Source organism: Coloeus monedula (assembly GCF_965178545.1).
Source record: "Coloeus monedula genome assembly, chromosome: 2".
Classification (NCBI taxonomy): Eukaryota; Metazoa; Chordata; class Aves; order Passeriformes; family Corvidae; genus Coloeus; species Coloeus monedula.
The window spans coordinates 33,708,454-33,722,284 of NC_138782.1; the positions used below are offsets into that span (position 1 = coordinate 33,708,454).

Sequence of the window (13,831 nt, forward strand, 5' to 3'; positions counted from 1 at the left end):
TCAATTGAATGTGCATGGAAGTCTTTCACATAAGGATGCTTTTCATTAGGCCTTGTAACACTTTTTTTCATTAAAAAAATATTTAATTCAAATTTACTGCTGATTTAGCTCAATAATAGTATCATTGCTATTGCAGTGTGTTTGTGAAAATGCCATACATGAGCAATTCCAAGTACCTATTGGACAGCAAAGAATCAAGTATCATTAAACTGTCCTCCATCAGTATCATAATTTCTGCTGATTCAATTCCCTTTAACAGTAACTCTCCTCTTGATTTGAACTGTGAAAAGCTCAGACTTTGGACTCCCCAGATTTCAGCAACTTGAGATAGTTTGGCTTCTATATCCTTTTCCTTCATAGCAGATATGCATATATCCTGCAAAGAAAGAACCACATTTTAGACTCTCTAATCTTGTGAAATGAAATCTTTCCTAATACTGCACATCTAGTCTTAGAATATTAAAATAGAATATTAAAAAATGCAGATATCACAAATTTTACTCACTCAAATTATATGTATGGATAACTGAAAAAAGCACACATGGAAATGGATGGATATATATTTTCTGTGGCTTCACATTTTGTTATTTCTGTGTAAAAAGATTTTTGGATCATAATTCCTACAAGGCTGAGGAGGGGTAGTGATATAGACTCATCACCAGATGGACTCTGACTCTTACCACATTTCAGTTATAGAATCATAAAATCTAAGAATAGTTCAAGCTGGAGAGGTCAAGTCCAATGTTCTATTCAAATCAGAGCTTAATTCAAAATTAAGCAGATCACCTTGGAATGCTCCCATATAAATCAAGCATAGATACAGTAAGTTTTTGCATGTGTCTTTACTATACGAAACACGGAAACCCCACTGAGTTTTCACAAGTTATATGAGGTGTTTTTTTGAAGTTATGTGGTTCAAAAGAAGGCATAATCATCTAGCAAAGTCTTAATATTAAAGATTATTAACCATGAAGTCTTCATTTAAATTTTCTGATTTATCTACAAAACTATGAAGCAACAACAAAGGTAAAAAATTAGGTAACCATGATCATGTGAAGTTTTATTTGAGGATTTTTTCCTGTTTAAAAAGAGCTAAGAAAATAATAAAAAAAAAAAAATGGCAGGAGGAATGTGAAGAGATTATCTAAAAACAAGTGCCTAGAGATTTCAGCTGCTACCTCTGTCATTACTCACATAGATAAGAGCTTCTAAATAAAACATAAAATTGTTTTAGACTAGTGTGGTCTGATTGGGAGTCAAGGACTTCAATGAAGTAATTATTTTTAAAGAGGGTAACTGTTTTATAATCAATCACATTATTTTTGATGACCATATAAAATGAACAAGGAGGGGAAAAATGTATGTACCTACCTCAATGTCTTCTTTATTTTGAAGAATTGGTGCTTCCATGATGTTTCGAAGGCAGAAGGTTTCAGATTCTATATCAAATTGATGTCCTGTTGTTTCAGCAATACGATCCCAGTGTCTTTGCTTCATTGCTTTGTCAGACATCATTTCCAGCAAAGAACAACACTCAATAAAATCCTCAATTCTTTTCTTGAGATCTGAAAAAGCTTGCCAGTGGTGGAGGCCTTTAGGTAGTCTACGGCACCTGCAGTTAAATTGAAGTGATACAGTAGTAAATGCCTGTTCTGTCAAAATAGAATTGTTTAAACAAGAGTTTAAACAAGGAGATACAAAGTGGATTGTATTGAGGTCAACATTTTCTATGTCAGCTTGCCTACCTGTTTAGGAAAAAACTAATACAAATGCCCTACTTACAAGTCATAATATTTAATAGTCTCAAACTGGTATTTTCCCTGCAAATAAAAAAAACAAAAACCCAAAACTGTAATTTCCATTAAAACATAGTTATCTGCTGCCTATCATCAGAAACTCGTTATGGGAAAAGAAAAAACAAAGAAAAATTAGTTAAACTTCATGTATGAAATCCTTGAACAAATATAATATTTTCTTCAATTTAAAGACCAGTAAAATAGATGGCACTTATTAGCATACCAATATGGAGACAGACATGAAAATGAGATAAATAGGACTGCCTCCTCCACTTTTGGTTAGTGGTTCTGAATCCATTCACTAATGAAAATTATATACTTCTAATGTGGAAAAAAGCCTGAGAACAGATAAATAAATATCTATCTCTTTGACCACACTTTTAAAGAGCCGACACACCAAGAACTGAGCAGGTGACCTTCCACAGGAATGCCCCATTGCAAATGATAAAGTATATCCTTATCAGGAAAAACAATAAATCCTTGGTTCTGCATCCTTTATCACTTGTTTCTCTAGCTCCCACTGACATAATTTCATATTCCCAGTAATTAGGAACAATACAGCAGCGTGTGTGTGGCTTAGAGCTGTCAGTGCTGGCTGGTTGCTGGTATATTCATGTTGGTTTAGCTCCCTGCTCGATGTCAAACTGGATGTTTAACACCTACCCACCTTTCTCTGAGGGGGAAAGAATTTTGCACCTGTTATTCTTGTATTCAAAACTTAAAATCTTGTATATTCTTGTATTCAAAACTTAATCATCCAAGTTGAAGAACCTACCTTTTACAAATAAAATTTCAGTCCTCCTACCCTTTTGGTTGGTTTAGCTAATGAGATCAATGCTTCAACTGATTGTATGCCCATCAATTATCAAAGCTACAGGTAAAAGGCTGGTTAAGTAAAAGTATGGTGTTATTTCACTCCTTCTTGAATAATCTTTTTTTTTATAATAAACCTTATTCATGGAAGCTTTGATAAATATATCAATGGCTCTATGGAACTCACCTAATCTTAAGGCATTTAACATCTTTTACTATTCATATGTTAAACGTACCTGGTTTGAAACTCCATAAGTTCAGTTGTGATTTTTTCAATATCTATCTCTGTCCAAAGTATGTCATAATAACCATTGATAGTGCTTATTACAGTGTCATATAATCCATACAATTTCTGAAGCAAGCCTAACTCCTTCCTGGGAAAAAAAAGCAGTTATACCAATAATTTCAATCAGCTCTCTGGATATCTCACAATATTTAAATATATTATATATGTAATAAAGATACAAAAAGTAGAGGTAGACAATTAGAGTATGTTTCTTAATGTAGAAAAGAATACTTAATTTTTAAAAATCCACAAAAAAAGAGCAGATGGTTGGTGCTAAGGATCTAATATCCCCACTAAACATATCTGGGGGAAGTTTTGCTTTTCCCTAGTTCTCCAAAACTTCCATTAGTCCAAAAGAAACCTAGGTTACATGCCCTGAGCTGGCTCTGCAGTGCAAAGCAGAACTGGCAAGTGGAAACAAACAGTCAATTTACTTAGAAGCACTCTCTGAATCTGAACTAAAACTCTGATCTAAAACCAGCCAGAAACAGTGAGATCCTCATCTGGCGTGAATCATCAGCAAACTATTGAAATGGCTGGTGAAAAAAGTTCAGAATCTGATCATCATTTGCACAGCTGCTCAAAAAATTCAGACTTTCATAAAAGCTGTAGTTAAATTCTTCATATATCATGATAGAGTGGCCTTTTCTTACATGTTCTTCTTTGCTTTCTACCATACCTTAATATATAATACTCTATTTACTCATCCATTTTTATATATATATTTCTATTTCTATCTATATGTCTCGAACAGGGCATATTGCTTCTTAATATAGTATTTATACACATTAAAATAATCTGGTGTCATTATGTTACAATAATAAATAAATATAATTTTTTTAATTGACAAATTCTTTAGAACTTTTGAATTTTTATATAAGTATTTATTTATTTTATTCGATGAAATGGAAAGCTTGTATATTATAATATTTCTTCCTTTGATGTAAGCCTAAGGCTTTCTAACATACTTGATACACACTCAAGACAGGCATATTTCCACAGTTACCTGACTCTATGCAATATTTCATACTCTGTGACAGGCAATCCAAACAACCGTTCACCAGCCGAGTACGTGATAAACTTTCTCCACAGCTCGTCAAAGTTAACCTGGTTAAGTTGTTTCATACAGAACAAATGAGAATAGAAGTTTATAAGTTGTAATTTAAAATTGCCTAAAAATAAACCATTAAACAGTTTTAAACTTTTATTAGTTCTATTAGATGTATATGTAAAATATCTGAATTTTTTTTATATATAAACAAATATATAGCCTGAAGAAAAACATCAGAGTGCCAAACAACACAATTATTTTCAAAGTATAACTGCTGTCCAAAGGATATGATTGCCATACAAAAATAGAAAGAAGAGTGATTTTTGCAACTAGTACCCAAAAGTACAGAGTATTCTCTTGGTGAATCAAGAAATTCAACAAATTTAACCAGAATCACTCAATTTTCAGTACATATTAGTGCATTAGAAGGATTAAGAATCTGCTGTTAGTCACTCAGTGCTTTTTACAAACTTAGAATTTACTTTTTACCATCTATACAGTATGTAAGACTGACAAAAGTACTATTCAAGTTACTGTAACTTGCAGAAAAAAAGAAGAAGGATTAAAAATAGAGAAAATACTGTTCCTGGACCTATGCATTAACAAATAAATACTGAGTTGAAAGACAATTATCTAATGAAAAATGTGATCTTTAAAAGATGAGAAGATTGGCATGACTGCTTTGTAACCCGACTTCTTATAAGCCATTATCAAGGTGTCGTAATTGACTCTTTCCTTTTCTACTGCTTTTATTACTTCAAATTGATGATTTCTGCTCACAAAATATGAAAACTGAAGAAAGATTACAGATCAATCCTTCCACATTAAGGAAAACATTACGTGAGAGAAACTATAGATAACATAATGTTACACAGAATATGCAAATTATCATTTGTTAAACTTGTTATGATAAGCAAGAACAGATTTAATTAATTAGTTGCAAATTCAACAGTTTACTTTCTTACCTGAAAGATCTGCAGCCTCTTACTGGCTTCCTGAGGTGGAATACTTGGAACCATAGGTCCTTCCTTTCAAATAAGCAGTCAACAAAATGGAATATTAATTCTCGAAGTGATGGAAGGCCACTCTATATTTATAGATCATCACAGAATACATATTTTTTGCTAGTCAAATTCCAATCAAGTTGTGCATCGGTAATGCAATACTTACAATGGTAAATCTAAGAAAAGATAACTTTGATGGAATTGAAAATTCCTTACCTTAATTAAACTCAACAGGACTAGACTCTAACTTTTCATACTTTGTTATTTTGCTGAAAATAACAAAACCCAGACAGTGATCCTTTTTAATGTTGGTGTGTTTGCAATGATGCCATAACATGTACTACAGTTTCTAAATTAATTTGTGCTTTATAATTACAGTTTCATTACAAGTTGTATCAGCAGGGTTTCTTTTCTTTCTCTATAGAGTTGTGTGCACTGCTATTTCTTCATACTGAAAAGTTTGACCTACAACGATGACTGCTTAGTAACCATGGCATCAAATATCAGTAGCTGAGCAGAACAAAATTCTGGCACCCAGCTCCTGAAATGAAACACTGAGTCCAAATCTTACATGCCACTACTAAATTCATTTACCATTTCATACGCTGTTCCAAAGTGTGATACATCCTCCTGAAAAACTGCAACTGATTCTAGCAAATTACTCTTAAATTTGGGCTGAACTTCAACCAACTCATCTTGGACTTCAATCTACCATGGAAAAGATTAAAATAAAAGTTATTTCTGTACAAATCACGAACAGATATTTGAGTTAGATATAAATCAAAATTATGAATAAAACATATCAAATTTTTGAACAAAAATTGATTATTTTAAGCTAAATAAAGTTTTTTCCTTTTATGGTGCTATATGTTAAATTTTTGACAGGAAATGTGGGGAAAAAAATCAAACCACCTCAACCAAAAACCATAATAAAATCTCACATTGGCCTTTAAAGGAATGTGTTTCATTACAAGGGGGTGATGGAACAAGAAGATCCTATTCTCTTTCTTTCCTCCCTCCAAAAATTCTCAAACCCCAAGATATTAGAGTCATCTTTCTCATAGAGGGCTCAGCCTTCTCTTTAACGAATTTCTTTTTCTTTGTTCAAAACATTGAGAGAAATAACCAAGAGCTGCACAAAATGTAAAACATACTCTTGAGTCCTTTCCTGAGTGATTAATCTGTGGAATAGCATGTAACTTAATTGATTCAACAAAATATCTACATATTTCAATCTAACCACCCCCATTACATAAAATATTCAATTGAAAAGGAGCTGTTGAGGGATAAAAGGCTGTCCTAAATAATAAAGGTGAATGTACAACTACCACTTAGGGGTAAGTGCAGAGCTTGCACTTCTTAGAAAAATGTAATCTAAGGGTAATAAACTCCCTGATCAGACAAGAATGACACAAAAACTGGAAATGAAGGAGAGCAGAAAGAACATTTTCTTGCAGATTGCAAACATATATCTAAAAGCTACAGTAATATTTAAATATCAAAGTTATCTATAAAAATGAAATTAGAAAATGAACGTATTAATAGAAGATATAGACACTGGTGCATAACTGATGTCAAGAGTGAGAAGTCAGAGAGGATGGACAATTGGTCTCACACTCATTTGTAACCTGAAGAAACTAACATGTTTTCAACAAAAGGAAAATAACATAATTTTATGTACTTACAGCTTGAGTTTTTAATTTATTAAAAGCATATCTCATTGAATCAACACCTTCTGATTCCTCTTTTGTAATTTTGACTTTAAATGCATTTAAAATGCCATAGGCTTCCTGAATGAAAAAATAAAGTCTTAGGAATATAATATAAGTTCATTTGAGGGAACACAGATCAAATCTGTAAAAAACATTTCAAAGAAAATCTCCTCATGTATTTTAGGCATAACTGGTTTTTTTTTAAATAAGGATGAGGAATGAAGAACTAGGGAACAACAGGAAAAGCTATTTCTTCAAAGATGTCTTGGATGAAATACTAGGAAAACATATACAAACACCACAGATTTAAAATCAGAAAATATAAAATTTTATCATCTCAATGGTATTTTATTCAATTATCTACATTCCACCTGAATGCAGATTTTAATGAATTTTTTCTAACTCTGAATAATTTTGCACACTAAATTACAAATCTATAAATATTTTGCCATATCATCTATAAAATCTTTATTGCTAAGTTTGCCAAACTGTCAAAAACATGTATATGTATCTGTAATGGAATGAACCTTCCTTATTGCTTGTTCTCATCTGCAATTTGTTTGCATATCTTCTGCTTTATGATCCTCCTCCTACATACACTGCATTATTTAAAAATAAGTTCATCTTCATATTGTATTCACCATTTGCTGGACTCACGCCAGTACATCCATGTCAGTCTGTAATGAAAAGCCCAGCACTGGACACAGCACTCCAGATAAATCTCATATTGCAGAGCAGAGGGAATCACATCCCTCAACCTGGTGGCAGCACAACTTGTAAAAGGCCCAGGAAAGGCCCAGGAGACCCTTAAGCCCCTTGGTTGCAAGGGTACTTTTCTGGCTTACATTCACTTTGGTGTACACCAAGAAACTCAGTTCTTACACAGCAAAACTGATTTCTACCCAGCCTGCACTGGTGTCTAGGGTTATTAGTCTCCTGGAGAAGGAGAAAAAGGATCCAAGAGTGACTTTTTAACATGACTAGCTCTACTGACATTGACAGAACTCATTACAATAATGTAGGAAGGAAGTAAACGTTCACGAGATATGTGGAATGTAAGTAGTTTGGGAAAGATCGTTATCTTCAATATTCATCTCCAAGTGGCAGAAGCACAGTAATAATAGTAATAATGATAATAATAAACAAAAATATTAATTCTTCATCTTTTTTAATACCTTTTATTTATTTACAAAGTTTGCATCATTTCCTACACATGTAAAACCTAGCAAGCTCCTCTCAGTTCCTCTTGCTTGCTTTATTTAACAGCTATGAGTATGATTATCATATCCTGAAGACAGAATAATAACATTTAGTAGATGTGAATACTACTTTAAATGTTTAAATTGTTCAGGTTCTTCTTTTTGGTGTAAGAGTAAGACTTTCTAACATACTTGATACACGCTTAAGAAGGCAGCTGTATTTCCACAGTCTACAACTTTTGATCACAGAACTGATTGTTTTCTTACAGACCACTGCATAAATTGCTAAGAAAAAATCCACATTCTTACTACAAAACTAGCAAAAGTGAAAACAATTACTGAAACTCCTTTCTAGTGTCACAGATCAGTCTTTAAGAAAGAAAATCTTAAAAAATTAATTCTTCAAAAGGTGGATGAAAATACAAAACTAACTTGTTCTATTAAGCTGTTTCAGAGAGTGAAAGTAAATACCAAATACTTAAAAAACGTAATGACCTTGTTTTAGCTTCTTTCAGCTTCTTATAGAAAAAACTAAAAGAATATTGCAAGTTTTTGACAGCATACCATGGTGTGTGGCTCTGTGAATATTCTCTGGCTATATTTCAAGGGGTTAGATGATCAAGATGTTTGTTTACAAACAGAGAAAAAGCAAGAACAGGATTAAGGCTAATGAAAAGAAAAAGGGAGCATAGTGTTCCCTTGCCTTGTGTTCTCATCTTCTTATTTCTGCATGTTGTCTCCTAGATTGCGTTTATAATTTGAGAAAGAATATTTTTTTCTGTTTTGTATTAATACAGAATCCATCGAATTACCTGATTAATAATTTATAATATTTAAAAAAAAAAATTTTTGCTTCCCATCTTCAGCCTAGTTCCTTCAAGACAGTGAACTCATTGAGTTCGAAGTTTATCTTATCCTGTGACACCAATTATATATAGTATTACTATTAATAATAATAGTATTTATTCAATATAACAAATTAAAAGTCATCTTACTTCAATAGGTCCCATAGACATATCTATTTCTAGTCTCTTTTCTTGAATGGTAGATAAAGCTTCCATTGCTAATCTGACATCATCTAAGTCAGACAGAGGTCGAGACAATTTCTTTATGTGGTCATTTATGAACGACAAAATGTCTAGCAATTTCTTTTTATAGTCCTCATTTAAATAACGACAGAGGACCATCTTCCAGGAATTTGCTTCAATTGTTAAAGCTGTTTTCAGTGGTCCTGGTTTTAAAAAACAATAAAAAAAAATTACTCAATCCATATCTTAGCATTTTTCTATTTAAAAAGCCCACATCATCACATATGGTTCTTTAACAGCAATTAGAAAATAGCAGACAAGCAATTCAATTATAGCATTTTAAAAGTTTCAGAACAATTTCAACTATAATTAAATATATTTCTGTTGTTTTATTGTATATTATGGTATCTAAAAAACATATTGGTAAGCTTACCTAGTGGAGCACATAGAGAAGATGAATAAAGAACAAAATATCTACTTATTAATGTGGATTTTCAGAGAAAGCTTTGATATATATTAACCAAATGTATAAAGACCTGTGATATGTAGATAGTTTATACTCATTGAGGAAATGGTATCTTGAGATTTCAATACTGGGACTTGAACTAGTTCACAGCTGAAACTGTAAGGTGACACATGTTATATGCAGTTAATATATAAACACAAACCAACACTGAAGAGACAGAAAAGTCAAGAATTTTAACTTATTTTCAGAATAAATTAGGATTTTATCAGGCAGCATTTTGTACTCTGGTAAAAGAAAGCAAAAGATACTAACAGCATATAACATTTCTGCTCACAAAACAAATTTTACAGCAGATACAGATTCTCCCTTAATAATGTGGCTATTAACATTAAAGAGATGATTCCTGAAAACCAGGGGTAATTCAAGAAACTTAGCACATCCCGCCAGAAGTTAGAATCTGTAAATCACAATAAATCAAATCCCAAACCTAAACTGAGTCCAAGAAACTACCTTCTGTCCCAGATAATAAAAGACATTTAATATCCTTGTTCTGTAACCTAGAGGACTTGGGTCCCTTTGTCGCAGTGGTCACAGGTGAGGGAGTACTGTGACCATCAACAAAATCCATATTCTTTTGGATACACTCTTTCTTACTACTCTTGCTCACACAATAATAGATAGTGTTTTCCAGAGTGATCTCATTCAGAAGAAACTGCATCCAGGAACTGGATGAGGATGTGCAGTCAGCAGTCTGACATTTTTGCTTGTTCACTGAAAGAAATATGGTTAACACACCACCAAGATCCTGAAATGAACTCTACTCTTCAAAGCAGGCAGCTTCTGCTTCTCTGATGTGCAAGGAAGACAAAGGGTTACAGTGAATGAGGTGACATCAGATTGGCAACCTGTCACTAGTGGGGTTCCACAGGGCTCTATTTTAAACCCTGTGTTCTTCAACATCTTCATAAATGACTTGGACACAGAACTCAAAGGGATACTAAGCAAGTTCACAGACTAGGTGGAGCTGTTAACCCCCTCGAAGTCAGAGAGGACCTGCAGAGAGACCCTAACAAATCAGAGGGCTGGGCAATCACCAACCACGTGAAGTTCAACAAGGGAAAGTGCCCTATTCTGCACCTGGGATGGGGCAACCCTGGATGTACGGACAGACTGAGGAATGAGATGCTGGAAAGCAGTGCCATGGAAAGGCACTTGGAGGTTCTAGTTGACGGAAAGTTGGACATGAGTCAGCAGTGCCCTGGCAGCCAGGAGGGCCAAGCATGTCCTGGGGTGAATCACAGCATCGCCAGCTGGGCAAGGGAGGGATTGTCCTGCTCTGCTCTGCACTGGGGAGGCCTCACCTTGAGTATTGTGTGCAGTTTAGGTCACCACGATATAAGAAAGACGTTAAACTATTGGAGAGCATCCAAAGGGCTGTGACGATGGTGAAGGGCCTTGAGGGGAAGCCATGTGAGGAGCAGCTGAGGTCACTGGGTCTGTTCAGCCTGGAGAAGACTGAGAGGAGACCTCATTGCAGTTACAGCTTCCTCATGAGGGGCAGAGGAGGGGCAGGCACTGATCTCTGCTCCGTAGTGACCAGCGACAGGACCCAAGGGAATGGCCTGAAGTTGTGTGAAGGGAGGGTTAGGCTGGATATGAGGAAAAGGCTCTTCACCCAGAGGGTGTTTGGGCACTGGAACAGGCTCCCCAGGGAAGTGGTCACAGCACCAGCCTGGCAGAGTTCAGGAAGTGTTTGGACAATGCTCTCAGGCACATGGTGTGCAGGGCCAGGAGCTGGACTCCATGATCCTTGTGGGTCCCTTTCACCTGTGCATCTTCTGTGATTCTGTGACTATTTTACTCATTATCTTACTGTACATACTAAGATAAGAAAATACCATACCTGTGTGTAATTCAATTGGACCAAATAGAATAACGGGTTTTAAATTTTTCATCTCTTGTTCAAAAGTATCATAGTGAAGTATTTCTTCTCTAATTTCAGACAGGGAGGGATCAGTAGCAAAAAATTCCTGCGTGTAGTTTAAAACATCAATCAACAAATGTCCTTGTCCATAATTTTGGTAAAACATGTTGTAACTTACTCAGTAATTACTGAAAATGTATACCAATATTATACCTGTTTTTAGCATTCTGTAGCCTTGCTAGCAGAGTAAAATGAATGTTTATCAATTTCTCTGTCACTAACACTCAACCTTTTTGGGAAATTCCAACGAAATTTAACAGAGAAACAGATAACCAAGATATATTAAGGACCTATGTGTTTTGTGAAAACGGGTGACAGAGATCAAATACATGCCCACACTTACAGAAAGACTACCTCATAAGCCAAATTATGTGTGAAACAATCACAATAAAATACATTTTCTAAGTAGTTCCCTGAGCAGAACTCAAGGGTAGAAAAGTTTTGTCATTCTGAAAATCTGCATTTCAGAAATGTTACTTAAGACCTTTATTGATTATGCTTACATTGCATTGGCAAGTAATCTACTCTTCTGTCCGAAAGTACTCAGACAAGCAGTGGAAGGGTTAACATGGAAATGGAAAAGGAAGAATGTAGAAATTAAAGCATGTGTTTATAAAACTTAACTGCCTTATTATTGAAGCTTTCACTGTAGCAGTATCCTATTCCTCAATAGTAACTAGATCAAGCTAATAACATTAATTTGATTAGACTTAAAATTTTTATTTAGGCTAACAGCAAATTTTCAGCCCTACATATGAATTGGTGGGGTTTTAGCCCACATAAACTGATCTTGAATTCCACCATTTCATGATCATTGCAGCCATGGTCACTGCCCTTGAGCTTCATATTCCCCACCAGATCCTCCTTGTTGGTGAGAACAAGGTACAGCATGGCACCTCTCCTCACTGGCTCTTCAATATCTTGGAGAAAGAAGTATCATCAACCCATTCCAGGAGCCTTCTGGATTTCTTATGCCCTGCTGTGTTGTCCCTCCAGCAGGTATCAGAGTGGTTGAAGTCCCCCAGGAGGATCAGGATTTGTGACTGCAAGGCTGCTCCTGTCTGGCCACAGAAGGTCTCATCTGCATGGACTTCCTGGTCAGGCAGCCTGTAGCAGAGCCCCACTATAACGTCACCTGTCCCAGCCCTCCTTTTAATCCTGACCTGGTCTTCCCTGCCTAGCTTTCCTAAAGAGCCTGTGTCCCTCCATTCCAACACTCCACTCACAGGAGCCATCCCACCATATCTCTGCGATACCAGGAGCCTTGCAGGTGGGTGCATGTCTCTAACTCTTGTTGATTCCCTGTGCTACCTGTGTTTGCATAGAGACATCCCTCATATCAGACTGGGTTGGTTTCTTGTGGCCTAAAATCCATAGTTACACGAACAAAATAAAGCAATTACCAGGTTTTTAGTATCTAGAACGGCACAGAAGCAGGAAAAGGCAAACCACAACACAAAAATTTACTTTACACAGAAGTAAAATGCTATTACTTCTCCTCAGGAGATATAGTACCATTCCTATGGAAAGATAAAACAAGAATTTCATCTGTAAATGTGTTTTCTACACCTTTTTTTCCTTGATTTTTCCCAATGTTTTCAGATTTCAAAAGACAGGATTAATGAAGAACAGTCCTGTAGGTGACCATCGTTAAACTGACCTGAAACTTGGTATCTTTATCTTCTGTCCACAGCTCCTTGTATTTATCAAACTCCTGCAGAACTTCACTAGCTCCTTCTTTTAGAGAATTCCCAGCAGAAGAGAGAAGCACAATTATTTTAGTAATAGCTTCATTTTCTGCAACACCTGCGTAAAAATTCTTTAGCTTTCTGACAACCGTATCATCTGTTCCTTCTGTAAAATAAAATTATATATAAATCAATGAACTGTTGACAGTCTGGTTAGAATTCTCTTCTAAGCCTATGCATACCAAGTTGAGCAATGATGCTCTTCAGTAAGGCTGAACATCCTTCTTCAAACATGTGTTTGACTGCTTAATGTGAAGTACCAGCTGCCAGCTCATGCCAGCCACTACACAGGTAGAGCAAATTCAGTTTAAAATGAAGGTTTTCAAACTGAAAGAAAATAGTCTTCTTCATTCACAAATTTCATTTTCTCCATTTTTATTTAACTGTAAGCAGAACATCAAAGGCCTCATAAACATTCCACATTAGTTCATACTTTTAAAAAATTCTTATAATTAAAGTTTTTTAATTGTGTATACTGCTTAAAGTAGTGTAAGCTTCTTGAACTCTTTGATTAATTGCTGAGACAGTCAGGGTCAATATAGAAACTGATGTTCTTGAGATCTGATGAGCTGCTTCTGTGATACCAATACGTGAGCATTTTGAAGTGGATTTCAGTGAATGAAGAAGAAAAATCCACCCTTCCCACTACATACATTGTTCAATGAGGGGGATTTAAGGCAACTCCAAATTCCCTTTTACTCTGAAGACATTTTCTGGGGTCTGCTCACTGGAAACAGTCTCAGA

The 13,831-nt window shown here is 35.1% G+C and overlaps 1 protein-coding gene across 1 annotated transcript in view; it reads right to left on the reverse strand.

Annotated features, from left to right (window-relative positions):
* The window catches only part of DNAH8 (dynein axonemal heavy chain 8), a gene marked incomplete at both ends in the record, with an annotated part of 113,127 nt that overhangs the window by 72,252 nt on the left and 27,044 nt on the right, over window positions 1–13,831 (reverse strand). The window contains 10 exons of the mRNA XM_082276731.1: window positions 177–376; window positions 1,372–1,612; window positions 2,846–2,983; window positions 3,902–4,002; window positions 4,912–4,974; window positions 5,545–5,658; window positions 6,636–6,740; window positions 8,857–9,092; window positions 11,259–11,385; window positions 13,000–13,193. Of these exons, the coding sequence (XP_082132857.1) occupies window positions 177–376; window positions 1,372–1,612; window positions 2,846–2,983; window positions 3,902–4,002; window positions 4,912–4,974; window positions 5,545–5,658; window positions 6,636–6,740; window positions 8,857–9,092; window positions 11,259–11,385; window positions 13,000–13,193 (1,519 nt within the window). The remainder of the gene's footprint in view (window positions 1–176; window positions 377–1,371; window positions 1,613–2,845; window positions 2,984–3,901; window positions 4,003–4,911; window positions 4,975–5,544; window positions 5,659–6,635; window positions 6,741–8,856; window positions 9,093–11,258; window positions 11,386–12,999; window positions 13,194–13,831) is intronic.